The sequence below is a fragment of the Haemaphysalis longicornis genome, unplaced genomic scaffold (assembly GCF_048455015.1).
Source record: "Haemaphysalis longicornis isolate Haplotype H1 unplaced genomic scaffold, Haemaphysalis longicornis Haplotype H1 scaffold_4, whole genome shotgun sequence".
NCBI classification, from domain to species: Eukaryota; Metazoa; Arthropoda; class Arachnida; order Ixodida; family Ixodidae; genus Haemaphysalis; species Haemaphysalis longicornis.
In genome coordinates, this window is record NW_027526361.1 from 46,541,384 (window position 1) to 46,567,665 (window position 26,282).

Consider the following 26,282-nt stretch of genomic DNA (forward strand, 5'->3'; position numbering starts at 1 on the left):
AACATATCAGTGACTGTCTCTGGCTGTGCCCACCAGCAGCTTCCAGCCTTCTGGAAAAAAAAAAAAGGCCTCTGGGCTGCTAGTGGAGCATCTTTGGCAGTGTTCTTCAAAAGCCATTTGCACCATCGCTCTACCAGCTGTTGTCACTGGAGCGCAAATCTCCAATCCAGCAGCAACTGCAGGGCCTTTTCTTTTCTGTTTCTCACTTGCACCTGGCAACCGCCAACCTTGGCCCGTTTCTGTGTACAATGCCGGCGCAGTCAGTGAGTGCAGCACTAGGCACATGCCCCCGCTATTCGTGCTCTTTCTCCATGGAGAGAAACCAGGAGGAGAAAGCGCAATTTTATAACGGATGGCAAAGCTGCCCCAAAGAAACCCTATACAGTGAAACCTCGTTAAACCGTACTTGATGGGGACGCGAAGAAAGTACGCACTAACCGGCACTAAGGATTTATCCGAATGCATTAGGCTAAAGGGAAACCGAGTCGGGGATCCAGCATGCCTTATGTGGGTACAGTTTAACGAGATACCACTGTACGTACAGCAATGGTTCCACAAAGAATAAAAGCTTCTTTTTAACTTTCCTGATGGCCCTTGCTTGGGTGCATCAGCAGACAATGGTGTTATTTTGAGTAATAATACCAGGTACAAAACATGTGAGCCCAAAAATATTCATTAAGCAAGACATCGCATCTTTGAAACTTTGCCAGGTTAGCATGAACATACGACTAATTTATTTTTCGTGGCTCAGTGGTGCCTGCTACAAGCGCAAGCCACACTGTAGCTCGTCTTACAGGCGTCTTTAGCAGAAATAGTCAATTTAAGTTGTGCATAGCCTAGCCTCCATGCACAGGGGTGTGCATTGGGTATGGTTGGAATCAAAAATACACGTTCAGCCAAATTTTGTGGTTCAGAATGGAGCAGAATTTGCGAGCTCGCAAATTTCGGCCTTCGTTACTCGTGGTAACACAGAAGAATGCACTGCAGAGAAAATGGGGTTTGATGCAATGGCACGATATCAGCGCGTTTCTGGAGTAAGAAAAGCCCAAAAGGTAGTGTCTATTTTCACGGCAGCCGTGAGAATTACCAGCAAAAATTTCTCACGGCAGTCGCCTCTGATTGGCTTAGCAAGGCACCCAAAGGTTCCTTGGAACAATTATTCTACTGAAACTCGCTCACATAGCTGCTTCTGTCGCGCTGTGGTGCAGTACCGGCTTTCGAACGAGGAGTCTTGGGTTCGAATACGGTGTGAGGGAGTTCCTTTTCTTGTTGTTGCAGTTTTTATATTTTGGCAGGTTTTTGTTTGTCCAGATCTTGTTGGCGAATTTTCCCACTTTGGTTATTCTTACAATTATCACACGACTGATGCACGGAACTTCAGGGTTGGGGTTGGGTAGGTTTAATAGTCGAGTTCGTTGTAGTGATCAGGTTAGGTTCGTTGCAGTTGGGCTCAGTTATAGTTAGGTTAAGTAACGGAGAGTTGGACTGCGTTAGTTTAGTTAGGAAATGATAGGTTGTATTAGGGTAGATGAGGTGAGGTTAGGCAGGGACGTAGCCAGAGGGGGGGTTTGGGGGTTAGAACCCCCTCCGAAAATTTTTCCAGGCAGCCCTCTCGAGCCAGACTTAATGCCCCTTTCGGTAAATATCCTCCCTTCCGATAACCCATAACCCCCTCCGAAAAAAATTTCTGGCTACGGCCCTGGGTTAGGTTATGTTGGGCTTAGGGCCACTAAATAAGCTACGCTAGCTTATTTAGTGGCTCTAGTTGGGTTACGTTAGGTTTAATGTGGACCGCACCTTTGTCAATTGTAGTACGGGATATTGGTTGGCTGTGCAACAAAAAAAGGTAAATTCGGGTCTATTCAGGTACTATTATTCCGGTAATTTTAGGTTTGCCAGCCATGCCAAAATCACATTGCGTTCGCGATTTTCTGGTAGTCGTTCAACTTGCTTGTTACGAAAAAAAAAAGGCGATCCACTCACCCCAGCGGTGTCAAACTTAAGCTTCGGTTTCAACGCCTGTGCTATTCCGTTTTCATGTTTTCCGAGTCCTTTGCCTGGAAGAAAAACCGTAAATTGGTGTGGGGGTGTCGTTCGGCCGAAGCCTTCACTGCAACGTGAAAACCTGGCAAGGACAAAAGCTGCACTTGTTACATGACATTTGAACGCTAAGGAATGCCATGATCATTTTACGATTGCGGGACATAGTATTCTGACCGAACCTTCCGACCATCCGTACTTCTCCAAAAGTCCGCGTGCGAAAGTATTTTCGGCCATTAAAAATCAAAACATTGACATTGTTGCCAGCTTGTTCGCAAATAGCCCGCCAAAAGTAGCCCAGCAAAACAAGCTTTTGTCTAAATGCTCACCAGATGGCTGTGGCGTCTCTTTGCATCACATTGTAAAGCATAAAGAGACTTTAACTGCTTATGTGAATGAGTTCAACACAATAATTATTATTTTATTAAGCTCTATACTTCTCTGCTTTAGGATGGAAAAATAATCTTTTCCTAGTTTCGGTTTCGGTTTCTGATGGTGGTTCAGGCGGCAGTGGGCGACGTTTGCCTGCTTATTCAACGACACCTTCGTACCAGGCATCCACACCCGCGGCACGGCCGCTGGATACCGCGGCTGCGTGTCGGAGGTGGTCTGCCGCCTGTGCGGGCATCACGCCTGCCTCCCCGACTGCGCTCGGCCGTCCTGCGCCTCCGCGTGGGGACCGCGTGGACGGCAGAGCGGAAACACCGACTGGGGCGGATGGCCACTGGCCAGTCCCGCCTGCACTCACTGCCGAGCGCCCGTGGAGTCCCTGCCCACGGCCGTTGGATGAGAGCGCACGCAAGGTGCCCCAAGTTTCCGGCAGGGCGGGCGGAGCTTCTGGCCGTGCTCCGAGGGGTGCGGCCGCTCGAGGAACTGCTTTGGCCCCCAGGCAGTGCCAGGGAGCGGGACAAAGTGCTCGAGGCCCTGGGAGCATACCTGGGTGCCTCGGGGCTCCACAGCGCACTACGCTACAACTTCACATAACTGCCCGGGTTGCAGTGGAGTGTGGCTGCTACTGTTGCTTTCCTGTGTGTGTATATGTGTGTGTGTGCGTGTGTATGTTTGCAGGTGTCCTTTTTGTTACACCTTCGTGTCCTGTATTTTGATGTTTATTTATATGTCTAGTGTTTCGTTTGTTTTTTTTCTTCACCTAACGTTGTATATATGACCCTTCTTATTCTTGCCCATGTGTTATATATTTATGTGAGCCCTCTACCCTATCCCCCTATTCCTTTGTACTCTTTCCTCCCTATCCCACCTCCCCTACACCAGCAGGCGTTCCGGTGTCCGCCCCTAGGCGAGACAATTTACGCCTGTTGGTGGACCTTCCTTTCTTTCTTTTGTGCAATAAATACATTCTGCGCGTCATTCCCAGCTAATACTTCGAAGCAGGGAAGCATCTTAAAAGAAAGGGGTGCTTTTTTGAGAGATTTCTTGGTGGGACCGATGTCATCGTCTCAGAAAGCTAATGCATATCCCCATATACCGGTTGGTCTCCCGAGAAGCTCACACGGCGCGTGAGTGAAACCATGCTTCCATCGTTCCAAAATACTAGTTACTTGAAAATCGCGAGAAAGGAGCGGTTCTAGATAAGACAATAAACGCATCGATCATAAAGAAGGAGTACAATATTACATTTATGTCATTAAACACATATCGTGTACATTTATATCGTTCGTAGATGCGTTTACTTAGTGCTCGAAAAATAGTCGCATGGATTCGTTCTTCGCCTGCGATTTGGGTCTTTGGAGGGTTGACGATCGATTGGACGGACTTTTAGCGAAGGTTTTGAAGCACTTCTGACGCACTTTTAAATTAGAAAGCTTTCGCGCTTCCCTCAACTTTTGTTAGTAACGGATGGTAATGTCTTTATCAAATTTTCAGGGTTTAAAGGAGCCATGAAGAGAAAACACAAGTTTGGTTCATTCGAAAGATTGCCTCGTTAGAACCATAACGACACCACTTATAACGCAAACTTCGCTCAAATAAGCTAGATAATTAGGAAAAAAGGAAATGACCATGCGACCCACCAGCTCATTTTCCGCAACAGAACCTGTGATGTCACATGAGCTAAGCTCTGCGATTGGCGGAGGCCCGCAAAAGCAAACGCATGTTAGGCAGGGCTTACAGTTTGCATAGCGAGCTATATCCCCATGAAACATACTGCACATTCCTTTTATGACAAAGAACGGTGGAGTAAACGGTTGAAGTTCCGAACGAACACACAAGCGTGTGCGCGGTGTGCGCCAATGCGTACGAAACTACCGCCTGGCCGAGCTCGACATCTCGCCGTCGCGCAGACGAATTTTCGGGTTCGAGGCGCTCTGACCTTGGGGGAAAAATGCCGTAAACACCGCGCATTGACGCTCGTATCTTTCTGGTCGAAGCAGAGAGCTCGCGCGAACGGCTTTCCATACACGACACCGGCCAACTGGCATAAGCGATACTGCTACTGAAGTTGAACTATTATTAACGGTAATAAAAATACGGCACATACGTACCAGTCTGTATTCGTCCGTCGCGACGGGGCTGACGAGGCAGCGGTGCCGACGGCAGGGCGTTCGTCTGTTGTGGCAGTCGCGGAATGGTCGCTTTCCCGTACACCGCGCATCCCACAACTCTTGCCGCTCGTGCACTTAGAAGCATTGAGCGTTCAAGTGGTGTGAGGTTGTTAAATGCAAGCCCGAGCTCCTCGGCGAGAGTTTTGTTCTCCGGATCAGGCGATTCCATGACTAGGGCTGCGGGTGCACTAGGTTTTACTAGTATTTTTAAAATGGCGCCGTCTCGCTGACCCCCGCGTGTGGGTGCCATATGGAGTCGACATACTAAGTATCTGTTTCATGGACCGGCCCGTGTGACGCCATTGCTCACGTCACCAAATGTGCAATTTTAGCGGGAGATTTAAAATTTTGGCTTAAATTGCCTTATTTCTCAGTGAATAAAGCATCATTTGCTTCCGGGAAAGCGCTTGGGGTACTATGAAGCACCTAATCTTTCGAATAAAACAAACTTTTGTTTTCTCTTCATGGCTCCTTTAACGTGCCGAAGCTACCCCGGGATATCAGGTGCGCCGTAGTGGAGGACTGCGGGTTAGTTTTGACCTCCGGGAATCTTTAGCGTACGCCGAAATCTCGACATACGGGTGTTTTCGCTCCACCTGAAAATCAGCCACCGCGGCAGGGATCGAACTCGCGTCTTTGGGCTCAGCAGAGAGAGAGAGAGAGAGAGAGAGAGAGAGAGAGAGAGAGAGAGAGAGAGAGAGAGAGAGAGAGAGAGAGAGAGAGAGAGAGAGAGCGTTTAATGAAAGCTGAAAAGGTCAGCTCCACAAACGATAGGGCTTGCTAGTGCAGATGCGGGTGCACTGAGCCACCACGGCGGGTTCACCGGACTTCGAAACTATCATGGCGCACCCCTGTCAAGAGATCAGTCCAATTCAAGCTACGGTACATTGTGTATCGACTGCAATTACTGGGTTCATAACGAATTAAGGACTATCACGCGATGGGACTTGATGCGCAGTTATGGTGATAATTAAGCGATAACATATGGTGACATCGCGTCGATTTTGTGGTCTTGCGGGACATTCCGATTAATTCGCGAACGACGACATGCCATTTAACCTTCGACAGCGTTCACGTTCTGGGTAAGTAGCCGCTTGCTAGTCATGACGTCAAAAGGTAAAGGTGGGATCTTCTATTTGGAAAGCTTGTTTTACTGCGTGAGCAATAGATCGCGGGCATGTCGATAAAATCTCCGCGTCGCTCCTCATAGCCGCGTCGATATATATATATATATATATATATATATATATATATATATATATATATATATATATATATATATATATATATATATATATATATATATATATATATATATATATATATATATATATATATATACAGTCGAACACGGATATATCGAACTCCAAGGGGATCGCTAAATAGTTCGATATATGAAAAATTCGATATAAAAAATATGGGCTCTGAGACCTCACCTATGGCGGACGATCACATACCGATCATCGCATTTAAGAATGACAACTAATCACACACTCACGACGCAACAGGACGCTTTATTTCCGTGAAAAAAATCGCTGATCTTGGCCTGCTTCTTCGTCCTGGAAATGAAATTAAAGACGCTGGTCTCGATCTTCTCGAGGCTGCAGAACTAGAAAATTCCAGCAGTACGCTGCGCCTTCGCACACCATGCACAACACGCACGCAAAAGAAGAACAGCGCGCACGTACCACAAGAACTTTGAAGGTAACAATTCCAAGGCTTTCTGAACGGACTCCGACAAAGCGCTCGCGATGGCCATTTCCGAGAGAAACAGTGATCTCCGAAAGGTGCGAGATAACTCGCCAAACAGCAGCAACAGCATCAAAATGCAAAAGAAGGAGGAGGCCGCCAGCTCCTTTGTTCCCTCTTCCCTTTCCCGAGACGACATCGGGGGAAGGCAGACCCAGAAAGAGAGAAAAAAAACTCTTTTTCGGCAAGCCGGGGAACGTACGCAGCCGAAAAAAAAAAATTGACGTGCGCATTCGGGGCCTCCCTACCTCGCACTGTCACATTTTCCGAGCGTTCGGGCTTGTGTGCCTAGAGAGATTTAGCATACCGGGCTCCGTCCGCTAACGCTACGACGGCCGGTGGCGGGGCCGACTGGGCAAGCGCAAATTCGTTCCGGTAGGGGGGATTAGTTCCGCAAGTCAGTCTGCGCCATGCCCGCGCATTCCTCTACATCCTCCCCAACCTCAATGGGGGTGCAGCGACCGCCAAAGAGCACCTTCCAGCTCGCGCGGCGTTCGATATACCCAATGTCGGGGAAAATGCGGTTCGATATAGACGTACGAATTCCTATACTTTTACACAGAATTTTCAAGGGGATAATTTATGAGTTCGATATAGACAATAATTCGATATACCCGTGTTCGATATATCCGTGTTCGACTGTATATATATATATATATATATATATATATATATATATATACAGAAAGAAACGCCGGCAGTCTACAACACCAAAGAGGGCATAGGGGAAAGGTTAGAATATTTTTTACCGTTAGTGACATTAAGTTATTATTTTTATTAATTACGTGAGAAAGAAAGAAAGAAAGAAAAACACGCGCCCATAGTGGGGACCGAACCCACGCCTTTCGATTAGATCTCGAATGCCTTACCAATTCGGCTATCTGGGCGACTGTGTTCTGCTTCACTTTCTGGGGTATTTATATTTACTACAACTGTATCTGACGCTTGAGGGTGGTAGCCAGCGCCACTCAGACTACACGGGGAGAAGGGGACCTTCTTTTCTACCCCCGGGGCGTGACGAGAACGTCTACAGCCTGTCATAAGCGGGTAACTGGCGGGAAGCCCTCTTATGCTACCTTAGCATCAAGGCTGCCAGAACCGAGGCCCTCGCTAAGCTTTCGCACGATAATAGGGTTTGGAAATGAGGGGCTCGTTAGAAAATACAGAAAGAAACGCCGGCAGTCTACAACACCAAAGAGGGCATAGGGGAAAGGTTAGAATATTTTTTACCGTTAGTGACATTAAATTATTATTTTTATTATATATATATATATATATATATATATATATATATATATATATATATATATATATATATATATATATATATATATATATATATATATATATATATCGTAAAAAGAGGCGCAATAAAAAACATAACAAGTTTACTTCGAAAACATAACTTTACATCGACGTTTCGGACGGGGACCGTCCTTTATCAAGAGTAATATTTTACAGAATGGAAGCGGTTTATATACAGTTCAAGCACTCGAGGTTTCGGGGCGGTGACATACGTTTAAGATTGGAAGCGAGGAGGAAGAGAGAAAAACGCATTGAAACATGAGAGAAAAAGCCAGCAAAAAGAAGCACAAACTTGAAAAGCATAAATATGTGAGAGAGGGGGATGGAAAGGCAGAGGTGGGGACGGGCAAACTAAAAAGAACCGAGAGGACACGACAAATAGAAGCTTAGGAGCGATGGGAGACACGTAATTGCGTGGTCGACAGGGATGACCCACAGGGGTGGTGAGTTGTACCTGGCCGCGGCCATCGCAGGCGAACAATATGCAAGGGTTGTTGTACGCGCGCCGCTTCCAAGACTCCCGTGCCAGGAGCGCGTGTTTTTCGTCGGCCCTCAAAGGCGCACCGCCATCTACTTCCCCCCACCCCTCCTGCTCAGTTCGCGGAAGCCGTAATGTGTCGCCGTGTCGGAGAAAACCGGGAAGAAACGGGCCGCCCCAGTCGCGCCGGCGAGAAGATAAGCAATCGAAAGTCCGAATGAGAGTGATTATGTCTTAGTGAGGAGACATGAATCACGTTGCCTGCAGAGACAGCGAGAATAGTAAGTCAACGTGAGCGATAGGGGGCCCATAATTGCGTGGTTGACAGGGGTGACGAGTTGTAAGCGCCCGCGGTCAGCGCCCGTGAACAATATGCGAGGGGTGTCCTACGTACGCGTGCCCTGAAGACTCCCGAGCGAGCGGCGCGGGGTTTTGTCGGCTCCCGAAGATGATCCCCCATTCAGTTTCCTCCACCCCCTCCTCCCAGTCAGTGTCGGCGCCAAAGTCGTAAAGTGCCCACGTGTTTGAGAAACCTGGGAAGAAAGGAGGCGCCCCCCGTCGCGATGGCGATAAGAGGGCTAAGCTGTCGAGTGATAGTAATTATGTCTGAGTGGAGAGACAGTGAAAGTGGTAAGCCAACGGGGGAGAAAAAGAGAGGGATACCGGTGCCACAAATCAAAACAGAAACAGGGCGAAGGTCAAAGCGATAGCCGCGCACACGCGCACATAAGTAACAAACACGCACAAACGACCAAGTGGCCATGGAAAGAAGGAAAGACGCCAATGGCTTGACCGATTGACCCAAACAACGAAATCAACCGAGTGGCCGATAAAGCAAGCAAAATAAACAGTGACAAGACAGTTTCTTTTGATACGCGGGTACACTGGGTGCGACAAAACATTATCAATGGTGTCAAGAAGAATGACGTATAGAAACAATTCTCTAGAAATGAGGTATAGAAACAATCTTGTATAGAAACAAGAAGAATGACGTGTAGAGACATTCTTACACCATGCTGTGCTTATAGATACTCACGCGTACACGGTCAACTCCTAAATAACACAATGTTTATACATAATTACAATGAGCAGATTTTTCACATCACCACAACCTACAAAAAAAAAAAAAAAAAAAAAAAGCAGCAGAGGTGTGCGTTACGGGGACAAAAACGAAAAACTCCCCTCTTGTTCATTTATTCCACCTGCAACTGTGTTGAATTTGTGGATTAGAAATGATTCAAACATCTCTCTTTCGTGGTGTGTTCTAAACTTCGATTTTAGCACGGTCACCGTGAATTTGTCAAAAGAGTGACCAAGGCAAGTAACGTGTTTTGAGACAGGGAGGTGAGGCAGCGTTTTGGTGTGTGATCTGTGGTTATTAATTCGTAGTCGCAGTGGTGTTTCCGTCTGACCGATGTACTGTGCGCTGCATACAGTGCACTGAAGAAGGTACACAACATTAGCACTATCACAATCGAAGGTTCCGCGTATTTGAAAGGAGAAGCTAGTGGCAGTGCTTTCAGCAACAAGAGTTTTTGGCATCATGGGGCAAAGCTTACAGCGGGGTTTGTTGCATGGTCCAGAGCCTTGAAATTGGGAAGTTTCAGTTTTTGAAGAAGTTATGATATCTTTCAGGTTTTTTGCTCGCCTATATACGACGCGGGGCGGTTCAGGGAGGACACGTCGCATTCGATCACTTTCCAGAAGGATGTTGTGATGTTTTCGCAAAATTGTTTTTACGTTCGGAGCGGAGGCCGAGTATGTTAGAACCAAGTTGGTTCGAGGTTTATCAGTTTGGACGTTGCTGCTGCTGTTTATTAGTTCAAGTCTGTCCAGTGTTTTCGATTTTTCAATGGCATCGTTTATTACGGGAAGAGGGTATTGTTGGCGGGTTAAATCTTTGCGTAGTTGGTCGCAGTTGGCGGCAAAGTCTTGAGGGTTGGAACATATTCTTTTGAATCGGATGGACTGGCTGTAAGGAATTCCGGTTTTGCAATGGCGAACATGGCTGCTGTGAAAGTTTAGATACTGGTGTCGGTCAGTGGGCTTTCTGAAAAGTGATGTTGTCAGTTTACCGCCAGATATTTGCACGGTTAAACTGATAAACCTCGAACCAACTTGGTTCTAACATACTCGGCCTCCGCTCCGAACGTAAAAACAATTTTGCGAAAACATCACAACATCCTTCTGGAAAGTGATCGAATGCGACGTGTCCTCCCTGAACCGCCCCGCGTCGTATATAGGCGAGCAAAAAACCTGAAAGATATCATAACTTCTTCAAAAACTGAAACTTCCCAATTTCAAGGCTCTGGACCATGCAACAAACCCCGCTGTAAGCTTTGCCCCATGATGCCAAAAACTCTTGTTGCTGAAAGCACTGCCACTAGCTTCTCCTTTCAAATACGCGGAACCTTCGATTGTGATAGTGCTAATGTTGTGTACCTTCTTCAGTGCACTGTATGCAGCGCACAGTACATCGGTCAGACGGAAACACCACTGCGACTACGAATTAATAACCACAGATCACACACCAAAACGCTGCCTCACCTCCCTGTCTCAAAACACGTTACTTGCCTTGGTCACTCTTTTGACAAATTCACGGTGACCGTGCTAAAATCGAAGTTTAGAACACACCACGAAAGAGAGATGTTTGAATCATTTCTAATCCACAAATTCAACACAGTTGCAGGTGGAATAAATGAACAAGAGGGGAGTTTTTCGTTTTTGTCCCCGTAACGCACACCTCTGCTGCTTTTTTTTTTTTTTTTTTTTTTTGTAGGTTGTGGTGATGTGAAAAATCTGCTCATTGTAATTATGTATAAACATTGTGTTATTTAGGAGTTGACCGTGTACGCGTGAGTATCTATAAGCACAGCATGGTGTAAGAATGTCTCTACACGTCATTCTTCTTGTTTCTATACAAGATTGTTTCTATACCTCATTTCTAGAGAATTGTTTCTATACGTCATTCTTCTTGACACCATTGATAATGTTTTGTCGCACCCAGTGTACCCGCGTATCAAAAGAAACTGTCTTGTCACTGTTTATTTTGCTTGCTTTATCGGCCACTCGGTTGATTTCGTTGTTTGGGTCAATCGGTCAAGCCATTGGCGTCTTTCCTTCTTTCCATGGCCACTTGGTCGTTTGTGCGTGTTTGTTACTTATGTGCGCGTGTGCGCGGCTATCGCTTTGACCTTCGCCCTGTTTCTGTTTTGATTTGTGGCACCGGTATCCCTCTCTTTTTCTCCCCCGTTGGCTTACCACTTTCACTGTCTCTCCACTCAGACATAATTACTATCACTCGACAGCTTAGCCCTCTTATCGCCATCGCGACGGGGGGCGCCTCCTTTCTTCCCAGGTTTCTCAAACACGTGGGCACTTTACGACTTTGGCGCCGACACTGACTGGGAGGAGGGGGTGGAGGAAACTGAATGGGGGATCATCTTCGGGAGCCGACAAAACCCCGCGCCGCTCGCTCGGGAGTCTTCAGGGCACGCGTACGTAGGACACCCCTCGCATATTGTTCACGGGCGCTGACCGCGGGCGCTTACAACTCGTCACCCCTGTCAACCACGCAATTATGGGCCCCCTATCGCTCACGTTGACTTACTATTCTCGCTGTCTCTGCAGGCAACGTGATTCATGTCTCCTCACTAAGACATAATCACTCTCATTCGGACTTTCGATTGCTTATCTTCTCGCCGGCGCGACTGGGGCGGCCCGTTTCTTCCCGGTTTTCTCCGACACGGCGACACATTACGGCTTCCGCGAACTGAGCAGGAGGGGTGGGGGGAAGTAGATGGCGGTGCGCCTTTGAGGGCCGACGAAAAACACGCGCTCCTGGCACGGGAGTCTTGGAAGCGGCGCGCGTACAACAACCCTTGCATATTGTTCGCCTGCGATGGCCGCGGCCAGGTACAACTCACCGCCCCTGTGGGTCATCCCTGTCGACCACGCAATTACGTGTCTCCCATCGCTCCTAAGCTTCTATTTGTCGTGTCCTCTCGGTTCTTTTTAGTTTGCCCGTCCCCACCTCTGCCTTTCCATCCCCCTCTCTCACATATTTATGCTTTTCAAGTTTGTGCTTCTTTTTGCTGGCTTTTTCTCTCATGTTTCAATGCGTTTTTCTCTCTTCCTCCTCGCTTCCAATCTTAAACGTATGTCACCGCCCCGAAACCTCGAGTGCTTGAACTGTATATAAACCGCTTCCATTCTGTAAAATATTACTCTTGATAAAGGACGGTCCCCGTCCGAAACGTCGATGTAAAGTTATGTTTTCGAAGTAAACTTGTTATGTTTTTTATTGCGCCTCTTTTTACTATTTAACCTTCACTAGCCTAATCGTTTACCTTATATATATATATATATATATATATATATATATATATATATATATATATATATATATATATATATATATATATATATATATATATATATATATATATATATATATATATATATATATATATACCTTCTTCTGTAAACGGGAGAGTCGGAAGTGGACCTGGAGGAGCCCGAATGGGGAGCACAAAAATGAAATAGACTTCATATTATGCGATAACCCTGGCGTCGTGCAGGATGTGGAAGTCCTCGGAAGGGTAAGGTGTAGTGACCACCGTATGGTAAGATCCCGAATTAGGCTAGATTTGAGGAGGGACCGCAACAAGCTAGTACGAAAGAAGCCGATAAATGAGCTAACAGTAAGACGTAAAGTAGAAGAATTCAGGATCGCGCTGCAGAACCGATATTCCGCTCTTAACGAAGAAGCCGAGTTTACGACGCAGGAAGCCAGTGACAACCTTACACGCATTATTACGGAGTGTGCAGTAGAAGTCAGGGGCACTATGGCTAGACAGGATACTGGTAAACTTTCACAGGAGACGAAAGATCTAATCAGGAAACGGGAAACCATGAGAATCTCCACCGCAGCTGACAGAATAGAACTAGCGGAGCTCTCCAAGCTAATCAATAAGCGTAAGACAGCTGACATACGGAAGTATAATATGGAGAGGATCGAATACGCTGTAAAGAACGGAGGTAGCCTGAAAGCAGTGAAGAGACGTCTTGGCGTGGGGAAAAATCAGATGTATGCACTTAAGGATAAGCAAGGCAATGTCATCACAAATAGGGATAAAATAGTCACAGTGGCCGAGGAGTTCTATAGGGATCTGTACAGTAGCCAGGACATACAGGATAATGCCGAACGAGACAGTAGTTCACAGGAGATAGACATCCCACCAGTAACGACGGAAGAAGTAAGGAAGGCTTTGAAAGAAATGAAAGGGGGCAAAGCACCTGGTGAGGATCAGATAACAGCAGACCTCTTGAAGGATGGCGGAGAAATTGTACTTGAAAAACTGGCAAACCTGTATACGCAATGCCTAATGACCGCAATGGTACCGGAATCTTGGAAGAACGCGAACATCATCCTAATTCATAAGAAAGGCGACATGAAGGACTTGAAAAATTACCGGCCGATCAGCTTACTGTCAGTCGTCTACAAGGTATTTACCAAGGTAATCGCTAACCGAATTTCTGCAACCTTAGATTTCAGTCAACCTAAAGAACAAGCAGGGTTCCGTAAAGGTTATTCAACAATGGACCATATTCACACGATCAATCAGGTGATAGAGAAGTGCGCTGAGTATACTGAACCCCTATATATAGCCTTCATAGATTATGAGAAAGCATTTGACTCGGTCGAAACCCTAGCAGTCATTCAGGCATTACGGAACCAGGGGGTAGATGAGCATTATGTAAGAATACTAGAGGATATCTACAATGGGTCTACAGTTACGATCATCCTCCATAGGGAGAGCAGTAAAATACCTATAAGAAAGGGTGTCAGACAAGGAGACACAATCTCTCCAATGCTATTCACAGCATGTTTACAAGAAGTATTCAGAACGTTGGATTGGGAACAGGTGGGAGTAAGGGTTAATGGAGAATACCTCAGTAACCTCAGATTTGCTGATGACGTTGCCTTGCTAAGTAACTCGGGGGACGAATTGCAAAGCATGCTTTCCGCACTGGGCGAACAGAGTAGAACCGTGGGACTGAAAATTAATATGCAGAAAACTAAAGTAATAATCAATAACCTTGCGACAGCACAGCGGTTTGACATAGGTGGCGAGGCAGTGGAAGTGGTAAGCGAATATATCTACTTAGGCCAAGTTGTGACCCCAGATCCAAACCATGAGGCAGAAATAATTAGAAGGATCAGAATGGGGTGGGGTGCATATGGCAGACATTCTCAGATAATGAATAGCAGCCTACCATTGTCGCTGAAGAAGAAAGTGTATGACAGCTGCATCTTACCGGTACTCACCTACGGGGCAGAAACTTGGAGGCTCACTAAGAGGGTTCAACTTAAATTGAAAACGACTCAGCGGGCAATGGAGCGGAAAATGATAGGTGTAACCAACGCCGCCTGTATTAACATCGCCTGACGCGTCGCGCGCTTTTCAATGGGAAGGGTAGGGACGCTTAGTTCAGGCACTGATCCGCTATGTGGCGCGTGCCGGCGGCCATCTCGCCTTACGTCACTGCTCGCGAGTCGCGAACGCTGCACCCACTTCTACGACGCGTGTCTGTCAGCTTGCCTGTTGGGCTTCAAGGGCCGTTTCGCTTGCATCTTAGCCGTGACGGGGCGCTAGTTCTGTGGCGCACTGGGGATCTCGTTCAACGTATCACTCGCTTCATACTTGCTGCATTTTTCCAAAGATAAAGACGGAGGCGGACTGAAATAGTCTAAGAACATACTGATTGTCGGGTAGACGTATAGCTAACAGAAAAACGATATTTTCGGATGGGGCAGCCATTATTTTACTGATATTTTTCTTTCTGGAGTATTTAGAGAAGAAAAAATTGCGTGCACGTTTTTTGTTCAGGCGCTCACTTCTACGATTACTTTCCAATAATATCAAGTGCTTGTAAACTTCAGAAAATTATAGGAAACAAAAGGATAAGCAGCTGCGATCCCGCCACGCTGTCCGGGCGCTTCTACAGTACAGTCCTCAATTTTAGAAGTGCGTACCGATGCGGAGTGCGAACAGGGGGGTCAAAACAATACCTAAATGTGAAGGGGATAGAGGGGGGATGCCCCACTCAGAAAATTTCAGGGCCTGTGATCCGAGTAGATAATTGCGCAAAGCCGGCCTCAGCCTGCGGCAGCGCAGGGATTTTGCTTCGTGACAAAGGAAGTTTTATCAGTGACAGACCAAGACAGACAGGCATGGTGAAAGACAAGAAGGCGTATCAGAGCCGCCTCGGGAACGCTAAACAAACTTTCCACTATTTTGCATAGTTTCCGAGAAGCGGCGCAGGCTGGAAGGCTACGGAGCGGGGAAGGGTAGGAGAGAGCAACAGGAGAGTGGCTGTTTGGCCATTTTTCGCTCACGCGTTAGGCACTGTTTATACAGGCGGCGTTGGTGTAACACTAAGGGACAAGAAGAGAGCGGAGTGGGTCAGGGAGCAAACTGGTGTTAAAGACATATTAGTAGAAATTAAGGAGAAGAAATGGACGTGGGCAGGGCATGTAATGCGAAGGCAAGATAACCGCTGGTCATTAAGGGTAACAGAGTGGATCCCTAGAGAAGGCAAGCGCTGCAGAGGGCGGCAGAAAGTTAGATGGGCAGATGAGATCAAGAAGTTTGCGGGGATAAATTGGTCACAGTTGGCACAGGACCGAGGTAATTGGAGAATAATGGGAGAGGCCTTTGCCCTGCAGTGTGCGTAGACAGGCTGATGATGATGATGACACCAAGATTTCACTGACGTCATATCCGTCACAGAAATGACTCCACTACACCTTTGCTGAAGCGACCCGCCAGCGGGACGTCAGTCGCCAAGCACACCCACAAGACAGCCGCCGACCCGCAAATCATGCTCAGCTGCAGATTTCGCTGCAGATTTCACTTTCGTGCTTTACCGATTCCCATGACAGAGGGATCAACCACAGTTTTTTTTACATTCTCATACCATCTGGTGAAGCGTGGCAGGGACGCCGCAGTGTCTGCACAGGTGACCGTAGAGGAGGGGTGTGTGGCGTGCAGCCTTGTAGGGTGTCACCGTGACGTGTTAGTCTGTGATTGATGTGTTGGCCTGGAGCAGTCTGCTGGGCCCTGGTGAGTTGCTCAGAGACTGGAGAGCATCGCATTCGGGGTAGCCGGTGATGCTCTGTGACGTCTGTGTACGTGAGAAGGGAGTATCCTGTCATTTCCTCTTCTTCTAACGGTGCTCGGCTGATCAAATCTCGAGCGAAGGCATGCGCCGCCTGGTTTCCGCAGAGAGAAGAGTAAGCTGGGGCCTAGATGATTCTTATGTTTGTCCGAGGCGGGCGTTGAAGGATGATGCCTAGAGCAATCGTGAACATTCTTCCTGCCGCATAATTTCTGCACGCTGCTTTGCTGTCCGTGATGATGGTGGATGTTCGGGTTTGGGCGACTGCTAAGGCGATTACCGTCTGTTCTGCTGGTAGCGTATTTATAGTTGGCTTCCGTAATGTTAAGCTAGTGAGGAGGGAGTGGGGTGTGGTGGTTACCACAGTCTTTGCTTTATACCGTGCGTAGTCCTTACTCGTATTTTCAGCATTGGCGTAAAAGAGTTTCTGCCCTTGGCTCCTGGCCGTTCCGTTAGTGCTTGATGGAGATCGGCGTGTATATTTCTCGGCAAGAGGTGAAGTTTCAGTCTTGTCCTGATTTCTAGAGGGACCATGTAGGTGTCTTCCGTCTCCACGAGACGTTTAAGCTCCGTGCTGTACATGTTCCTCTAAAACAGGAACGAAAGCTCGTTCCGCGTTCCTTTGCAATTTTGAGACGGTTTCCCATTACAAGTTCCTTTAATGCGAAAGGAACGCGTTCCAGTTACACTTCGAACGTTGGAACATGTCGTTACACATTAACGTTACATTTGATTTTTTAATTAAAATACAGTGCCGGATAATCATGAAGCGAAATAGGGCGAGCAATTTAAAACTCACACCGAACCACGTATATTATACGAATATGAAGACCACCGGTAGCAGATTATTTGGAAATAAAAAGATCCCGAAGAAACGCCCCTAGACGAATTATTTCAGGGAGCACTGGACAGACTCCAGACATGTCTAACTGCAACTTTGGTGCTCCACTATTACAAGTGCAGCACATATGGCACTTTCCATTTCTGTCTTCAAATGCGCCGTCTGTATACTGCACTTCGAATGTGCAAATAGCAAGTTACTCACATGTACGAACATAATTAAATTTCTTGCACAAGAAACCGCACTTAAATGAACAATACATAGGCGTTTAATGAATGCTGATTCAATATCACAGTATGACTGGGCTAAAAAATGTCCAGAATACATATTCGCAACTTAGTAAAGTCCCTTGTTTGAACTCAGGAAGAGTTGCATCTCGATGTTGGAGTCGCACAGACGAACCCGTTTTTTCGCCAACACTTCTTTGGCAAATTTTAAGAGCCGTTCCACCGAAGCGCTTGAGGGTACTACTGCGTTGAGCTTGAGGGAAAGTTGGTTCAGTCCTCCGAACGAGAGGAAATCTGCAGGCGCTGACGAGGTGGCAAAACCTGCTCTGGCTGGTTTGGTCAACGCAGCCAGTATTTAGGTTGATGGTCGCTTTGTTTCGCATAGAGCTGTATGGTATTCATTAAAGCATGCAACCCGCGCTCTTCGCGGACAGAGTGGTTGTTTAATCGGCGTCTGTCTCATTGGCGCCTGAAACTGCCGTAGCGACAGCGCCGTTGTTACGATTCAGCGCGCCGCTATTCTGATGATGATGATGATGATTCCTATTGGTTTCCCCTTTGAAGCGGGGTGATGACATGTCATCTTACCAAAAAGTACTAATATAACCATGTTTTACACTCTTGGTTTAATACTAGCGCTGCTTAGGGCGCGCGTGCTGCAAGCTTCGTGCAGTGCTCCCATGCGTTGTGGCAGAGCCTACCATTACGTGCGCCTTCCGATTGGCCGTTTTGTTGGCGGTGACGCAAGCCGTTGCAGTGACAGCCAACGGTTCAAGTTGAAACTTGCCCCGGCGGAGTAGATGCCGCAACCGAGATCTCCTCTCAGACTCAACGAACGCCGCTGCTGCCGGTCCCTCACGAACTCAGAAAGAGCGCAGGCAGTGTGTGTCTCTACAATGTTCGTGCCGTGTGCAGAAAACACTAGGAGATCTGTTTGACCGTTAGCGCTTCGGGAATAAATACGCGGTGCCTCCGAGCGCAGATTCATTCGTTTTGCAGTAGCGAATCCAGGCTGTGGCTCTTCTCAAGTCCTATATTGTAACCTCGCCCGGAAGGGTATTGTAATTGCTTCGGCTCGTCTCTCGCCATGCCGTAAACCAGTTAAGTTTGTCTTCGGCTTTTTGTCATCACCAAGGCAGCAAACTTTGCTGGCCGCCCACCACCACGCTACCACACGCATGACGGAGGCGACGGAGCCCGGTTCGGGGACGCCTTCCCGAAAGTAACACCGCGAGCACCCGGTGCAGCCTACCCGACAGGCTGCGGCCCGCTGCGTGGTTATTCCTCCGCTTTCGAACTGCGAGGGAGCACGTTCCGCGGAAGGGAGGGCAAATGGTGCAGCTTATAGGAAGAGAAACACAGTAACGGCCCGTGGCTTTTTGTACTAGTTTCAGTGCCCTGAAGCTATGGCATCAAAAAAGCCAAATCCTAGCGATGGAACGTTTACAGGAGGAACGCCGTTCCCTCTGTCGTTCCTTCGTAAACCTAACGAGTTACCGTTACAGTACCACCTACCGACCGTTCCTCCCAATAGGAACTAGTTCCAGGAACGCCGTTCCTTGAAACGCCGTTCCCTACAAGAGTGGGTAAGGTGGAAAACTGGGCGTGTTGGTACATAATCTAGGCAAACAGCGCAAAAAAAAAAAAAAAGAGAGAGAGAGACAAGGACAGAGAGAGATACACGACAGGGACTGCGCTGTCGTGTGTCTCTTTCTGTCCTTTACTTTTTCTGCGCAGTTTTGCCTTGTGGGTAAGCTTTAGAGAGGTGCACTGGTCGACCGGTACTCGTCAGGACTAGTCGGACTTGCTGTGCCGTGAGATGTGCTTCGACGATTTCTTCTATGCTGTTGTGTATCCGTAGCGCTGCAAGACGTTCCGAGGACGTTGTCGGTGGGAGGCCCCGCCAACGCTTGTTTGCATGCTTTTCTAATGAGGGTGTTGGAGCTTTTCTTTGTCCGCTTCTTGGAGATTAGTGTAAGGGGTCACGTAAACGAGGCGTGAGATTATAAGTGCCGGAACGAGTCTTATCGTGTCTTGCCTTTCATGTCTTACTTTTGAGTCGATACTCGGCGGAGCACTCTCATTATCTGAACAGTCGATGAGTCCAATTTTTGAAGCAGGCGGGTATTTTTGCAGTCATGTTGATAAGTCATGCCGAGAATATTGCCGCGAACCATAAATAAACCAACCCAATTCCTGGTTCACGGCATTCTGGTTGAGGTGCTGGGTACGTGCACCCGAAGTCATCGTCAAGCCGAGAAGCAAGCCCAACTGGTGTCAGCCGCCGACAGCCAGGCCTTCAGCCAGAGTTTGGACTGCTTCTAGATAACGTGAAGAAAGAAACCGTCGTGAAAACCACCATGATCAACGTAGGCACCATGACCAGCGTTTCCAATCCTGCCCTCGTTCTTCAGCAACCAAGAGAGCCACCATCCTTCCATGGGTCACCTTCGGAAGATCCCGAAGACTGGTTGGAGCACGTCGAACGGTTCAGGCTGTTTAAACGATGGGACGACGCGGAGACACTGAGGCAAGTGTTCTTCTACCTTGAGGACTCGGCACGTATCTGGCTAGAAAACCATGAGAGCTCCCTAGAGACTTGGAACGATTTTAGAACGCAATTTTTAACTACGTTCACCATGGTTGTGCGAAAAGAGCGGACCGAGGTCTTACTGCAAGCGCGGACACAACACCCTAACGAAAGCGTTGTTGTGTTTGCCGAAGAGATAAAGAGGCTTTTCAGGCGGGCTGACCCTTGCATGGCGGAAGAAAAGAAGTTGCGCTTTTTAATGCGCGGTGTGAAGGAGGAACTGTTTGCTGGATTTGTCCGCAATCCGCCCGAAACCATCACCGAATTCGTGACCGAAGCGAGCACCATTGAGAAAGCCCTCGAAATGCGTGCTAAGCTGTATACCTCAACTTTGTTGGCACGACCAATGCGAATTGCGTCGACAGCATGCGCATCCCGCAGATAGCCTACGCGAGACTATCCGCGCAATAGTGAGGGAGGAGGTGCGGAAACTGCTCCCAACGCCGCCGCAACCACAAGTCGCTTCCCTTTACCGACGTCATTAGAGAAGAAGTGCAGCAAGGGCTGGGAAATTCAACGACGCCAGTAGCACCTCGCGAGCCGCAAGCCATGACCTACGCGGCTGCTGTCTGTCGCCCTCGCCCACCTGCGCCCTATCGTCACGAGGCTCCGTTCCGTTGTCCCCTGTCGCCGGCCCGACCACCTGCGGTGCAAACCCCCTCCCCAAGGAAGACCGATGTATGGCGAACGCCCGACAATCGTCCGCTGTGTTACAACTTACCACTACGAAGAGGTCGACCACATATACAGTCGCTACCCCTACCCCTGTGAAGAGGCTCGATTTGCGAGGGTTCTCCATCGACGCACCCCGCCCCCGACCCGGCCACCGCCCATCGGAAATCGAAGAATACCTGTCCAACACCAGCCGTGGGCCAGCCCGTTTCAACCGTTCGCCGTCGCCCTACCCATGCTGAGTTCTCACGTGGAAGGTCCCTCAGCCCACGCGGGCGAAACTAAAAGCAGCAACTTCTGAAGGAAGTTGCACAACGGCGGAAAAACGAAAACCCTACAACTACGCAAGGACGCACCGAACACCTTGATCCGAACCCCAGCCCGACGACCCGATCGAACCCTGACGTCACTCCCCAACACGACGACAGCCACACGTCGCGACGCGTACCCGACATGACCAAGCCTGCCGCTGAGAAGACGATAACGAAGGCGCATAGTGCTCAACCGCCAAGACGCACAAGCCGAGATGCGACACCTCGACGCACCCGGAACTCGAGGAAGGCGGCATCCGACGTCCAGTTGTCCATCGACGGCTTTGACGTAGTCGCCCTCATCGACACGGGAGCTGACTACTCAGTAATGAGCGGGTCATTCGCGTCTAAGCTGAAGAAAGTTACGACAAGATGGGACGGTTCGCACATACGCACAGCAGGAGGCCGTCTCGTAACGCCAAGTGGAACGTGCACAGTACTGTTGCGACCGAGTGGGGGCACCCGATCCGAGCTCCGTGGCCTCCGACATACGAGTGGTAGCGTGTATGATGCGAGCGGCCAGCCGCTGTTGCAGCCGTGAAGAAGTCCAGCAGCCGAAGGCTAACGTAACTGTTTACTTCATAGCGAGAGGTGAGCCGAAGCCAAAGAACAATGCCCCGACGGGCGAGGTTACAATACAGGACTCGAGCAGAGCGACAACATCGATTCGCTGCTCTAACAGGAATGGTATACAACGCCAGACAACGCTTGGGCAGCTCTATTTATACCCAAAGCGACAACGGTCAAACGCAACAGGCTGGAACACGCCGCGAACGTCACAGACACACACAACACTCTTTCCAGAGTTCGTAAGCCGTTCATAGCCTTGGGCACGTTGAGTCCGAGAGAGGGGAGAGAGGAGGACTCCGTTGCGATCGACGGGGCCTCGGTGTCCTTGAAGAGCGTGGAGACGAGCCTTGCAGGCAGCCGAAGTTTTGACGAGAGCAAAGCGTCTGACGCGGCTTTGTCGCAACTTGTTGCCGACATGGTGGCGCGTGTTTTCAAAGGCGCACGAGTGGCTTCGCTGCACAGCCGAGGAGTGATGCGGGGAAGTACTGCGGCGCTGGCCGATTCGTAACAGTACCCTGCTGCATTCGTCATTTTGCCTAACTGCTCCCGCGATGTCATTCTTGGAATTGACTTTTTGACGGACAACGGTGCAATAAGTTATCTGCAGACAAGGTCGATAACCTTTTCGTCCGATCACTCCACGACGCCGGTGCCGATACCCCGAACATCGTGCTGCTGTAAGGATCGCCGACGATCACGTCACCCTGCCACCCCGCGCAAGCTTGATGATCACCGTCTACTGTGAAGATGCTGCTCCTGACGTCGACGCTATCATCTATAGAGAGTGATCAAAGGTTGCTTCTCGAGCGCGGTGTCTCCGTCGCAAGAAGCATTGCGCACTTTAAGTAACGCCAATCCCACGTTTTGGTCACTAATTCCACCGAGGAGTACCAGCATTTAAACAAGGGAGCTGCAATTGCATTCCTCGAAGAAACGCAAGAAGCAAGTGACGTGATTGCGGTCGCCGACTTTCAACGCGCATCCGAAGATACCTTAAAGCTTCCGCAACCCTTCGACGTGAATCCGGCGCTACAGCAAGAAAAACGGAACAAATTATTGGCTTTGCTGCGTCGCTACACCGAGTGTTTTTCGTCGAACTCAAAATTACGTCATCTCCGCAGTAAGCTATTTCTCGCCTCCCATAAGTGTGCGAGATGGTTGCCAATTACCGGCGTTTCGATGCTCGTCTGAATATTCTTGTTGTAGGTGCTGAAAACTGCGGCTACGGTTAGGGCACGCGCATTGTTTAATATCTTTGATTTCTTCTTGTTGCGCCTGACGTCCGGCCTTGAAGCTCTGCCAGTGGGTTAATTTGATTTCACCTAGATTTCTTCTATGAGGTCCCGGAAGCACAGTTTCTATAATCATGTGGTCGCTGCCGAGATTTCCCTCTCTGTTATGCCATGTGGCTCTCTGAGCATACTTGGCTGCCAGCGTGAGACTGGGTCATGTGCCTCTCACCATGCTCGTGCCGATCCTGGTCGGTAGGTGGTGTTTGGTCAGCAGAATAAGCTGCTCGTCATCCATGATCGTCAAGAGTCATGATCCCTCTTTGTTTCGTATGCGTACCCCAAGGCCGAGTGAGCGGCAATAAAATCTCCGGTGACGATGAAACGGTTGCCTCCGGCGATACATTCAGCCTGACGGGTAATATCTGCCAAACCGGTGGTGTGGTTTCTTGGGCGATAATACACGTTGAGGACAAAAGTGCTCTGTTTCTACTTCGTTTTCTGAGGAACTAGTTCGACGAGAATGTTATCATGGTTATGAGTGGTGAGTTGATGCTGTATGGCCGTGATGTCCTTGTGATGAGTTTACACACGTGTTTCCCGTTCTGTGCGGTGATAGTTAGGTAGCCTGACAGTTGAGCGATTGAGGTCGTTTCCTGAAGAGCTATAAGTTCTGGAGGATCAGGGAGGCTGGAAACGTACTGTTGGAGATTGCCTCTCTTATTTTAAAAGCTGCGGCAATTCCATAGCCAAATGGTCCGTTTAGATTGCGGTTTGGTTTTAGAAGGAGTCACCATGATCCGGTGTTTTTGCTGTCCGTAGTGGTCACGTCGTTCGTTTCTGCTCTGCTGAACGGCTTTTCTCTTCCAGCAAGGCGATTTGTAGACGTTTGCTGCTGTCGTTCCCAGCGTTCTACCCGGGCGATCAGATTGCGGTTCTGTTCCGCCAGTTCGGTCAACTGACTTCCGACTTGTTTCATTTGGGAGGCTATCGCAGGGAGTGCATCTCGCACCGTTTCTTGCCTATCTGTCAGGCCATTCCGAAATTCTTTTTCGTTATAAAATTGTTTTGTTCCCCGGTATCCAGGGGTTTGGATGTATATCTTCCGCTTCTTCTCACTGGCTCGTTGTGGAGATTTGAGGGACTGTTTCTGTACTGCCTGTGGTTTGATTGCTTCGAGCACAACTGTTTGTGCTTGTTGGCGGTTAATTTCTGCTGAGCTTGTTTTGTTATTAAAGTCTTGAGGCTTTAGATTTCCGTTCTAAGTGTCTGTATCTCATGCTACAGTTTCTCGCACTTGTTACACCAGCCCTTTGAATTGGTGGGAGTGGGGAGGGGAATTGACGCCCTGAAACTCCCCTGCTGCTGCTATGTCACCTCTTTCGTCGGCGGCGGTGGCACGTCTCTAGACGGGGATCTGGACCTTCGAAGGAAAGTTATTGCGAAAGAATATTTTTGACTGGACCTTGGACCTTGAGCGGCTCTTTCCACCTCGGGTCGCTGATTCCGAACGGGTGCTGCCTGGTGGCCTCCTTCTCGTGCTCCTTGATCTCCGAGTGGTGTTCTCGTTCCCGGCGCTTGCGACGTACGAGATACGGCTCCTAAAACCTCGAACGGCAGCCCTCGGTAGCCGCGAGATTATCTCCTTGAAGAAGTTCACCTTTAGGGTTCCACAAGTGATATGGTTGCTCGTCGCGCACTCCACACTTGTCGCACGCTTTTACGTCCGGTGCGGGGCAAAGGCTTGACCGATGTCCTTGTTGGTAGACCTCGTAACAGTAAGGTGTAGTCGTCTTACAAAGGTAGCATCGCGTTTCTGCACCTCTGTATTAAACGTAGAAAGGGACCTTTGGGCCAAGGCAGTGTCGACTACGGAGCTGATAGTCCTACGCTCCGGAGTGCTGCGAATTCGTAGCCCGGCATCAGAATATTGTCCAGAATTCCTTTTGAAGCGGAAGGCCAGAGATGCCGTGAATGACTCCCTTATTTAAATAGTGTGGAAAGAGGCCGTAATGATGGTTGAGAGAGCACGCGAGGAGAGATGCCTTGAAGAAAGAGGATAGCTGCCTTCGCACCGGTACCGACGCTGCCATGGTGACGTCATTTCGAAGCGTAGTGCGGCACCTGCGTCTGTGCCGCCTCGACGAGTCCCGTGACTCCCGCCACCTCTTGCACGCGCTGTAGAACGGAGTGCGCAGCCAGTGCAGGGTGGCAAAGCAGGAACCCGGAGCAAGGCATGCGCACCGGGCTGGGCGCCAAGTCCGCGAGGACGAGGGGCGAGGTGCTCGCGCACTTATAAGCATCTAACAATGGACCTTCAATCGGTTTATGAATCTGTGACACGCTATTGCCGGCAGGCTCAAATTAAATTTTTCGAGGGACGCGGATACATGGACTAAGGACGCCAGCGAGCTGCTCTAAATATAGAGCAGAATTAACGCTTGTTCTTCCTGCTGTTCCTCGTAACAGGTGGCAGCTGTTCTACGTCGTATTCTCCTCTCTGATTTTCATCCACCACCATTCCAACCTTCTTTTAGTAACCATCTCGGCTTTGTGGCTGACTTTCTGTGCATCAGCTTTGATTAGACCAGAGGGCATCGGAAAGGCGGACGTTTAGTTCGTGTCTATTTGGATGGATTAGCACAGTCCAGCAAAATATATGTCGAATGGTTTTTGTCCCACCTTGCAGACCAGACATGCCGCACCCTCTTTGGGTATAGGCAAACTGCGTATACTTAAAAAAACAAAGAGATGGGTTTTTGAAAAAGCTAGCCGCACCGATGCGCGCTCTCCCGACATATTTTTTTTTTTGCGCCGGAATAAAGAAAAATCACACTAGTTTTAGGTTTGACAGTCATTAGTGTATAGTAGATCGATTTTATCGCCTTTTAGATTTTCGGCGAGCCCGGCGATACTGATTTCGAATATCTCCATATAGCACTAACTCAAAAACTCAAAATTTTCATGAACACGCCGTGAAAAATTTTGGGTGGATTTTGTGCTGTTTCCTTCCTAGCCATGGCCTCGGCATCGGAAAGATTCTCGCCTTCCTGTTTCGTGACATTTAGAAAAATGAGTCAGGTTTAGTCCTTCTAAACCTACTTACCACGAGCCAAAGCAAAGACTACGCATACAATGTTTCGGGCAAGTTTGCCTTTGTTTGGCATTTAGCCGCCTGCTCCATGTATAGTGATTGATTGGGGGGTTTACCGCGCCGACGCAACGCAGGCTACAAGGCGCGCCGTAGTGGAGGGCTCCAGATTAATTTGGACCACCTGGGCATCTTTAACGTGCGCCGAAATCTCGAACATACGGGCGTTTTTGCTTTTCGCCTCCACCAGAAAAGCTGCCGCTGCGGCGGGAACCGAACCCGCGTCCTCGTGCTCAGCAGAACAACGCCTTAGCCACTGGGTCCAATCGCTGTCACCTGTCGCTGTAGTGTCATTAGCAAGATGCTATCGCCGGTGTAGCCATTCCTTCCTTCTAGCCAGTCTGTTAGCCTGTGGAAGGTGGGGATAATGGACC

General features: G+C 48.7%; 1 protein-coding gene across 6 annotated transcripts in view; it reads right to left on the bottom strand.

Moving 5' to 3' along the window:
• Nucleotides 1-26,282, bottom strand: part of LOC144178639 (G patch domain-containing protein 4) — a 467,686-nt gene that overhangs the window by 39,635 nt on the left and 401,769 nt on the right. For 2 of the 6 annotated variants that reach the window (XM_077706639.1, XM_077706643.1), the window contains one exon: nucleotides 1,980-2,057. In XM_077706639.1, the coding sequence (XP_077562765.1) occupies nucleotides 1,980-2,057 (78 nt within the window). Of the gene's footprint in view, nucleotides 1-1,979; nucleotides 2,058-2,222; nucleotides 2,342-26,282 lie in introns of those variants that run through there. The other 4 variants (XM_077706638.1, XM_077706642.1, XM_077706640.1 and 1 more) reach the window with 3 other exon arrangements.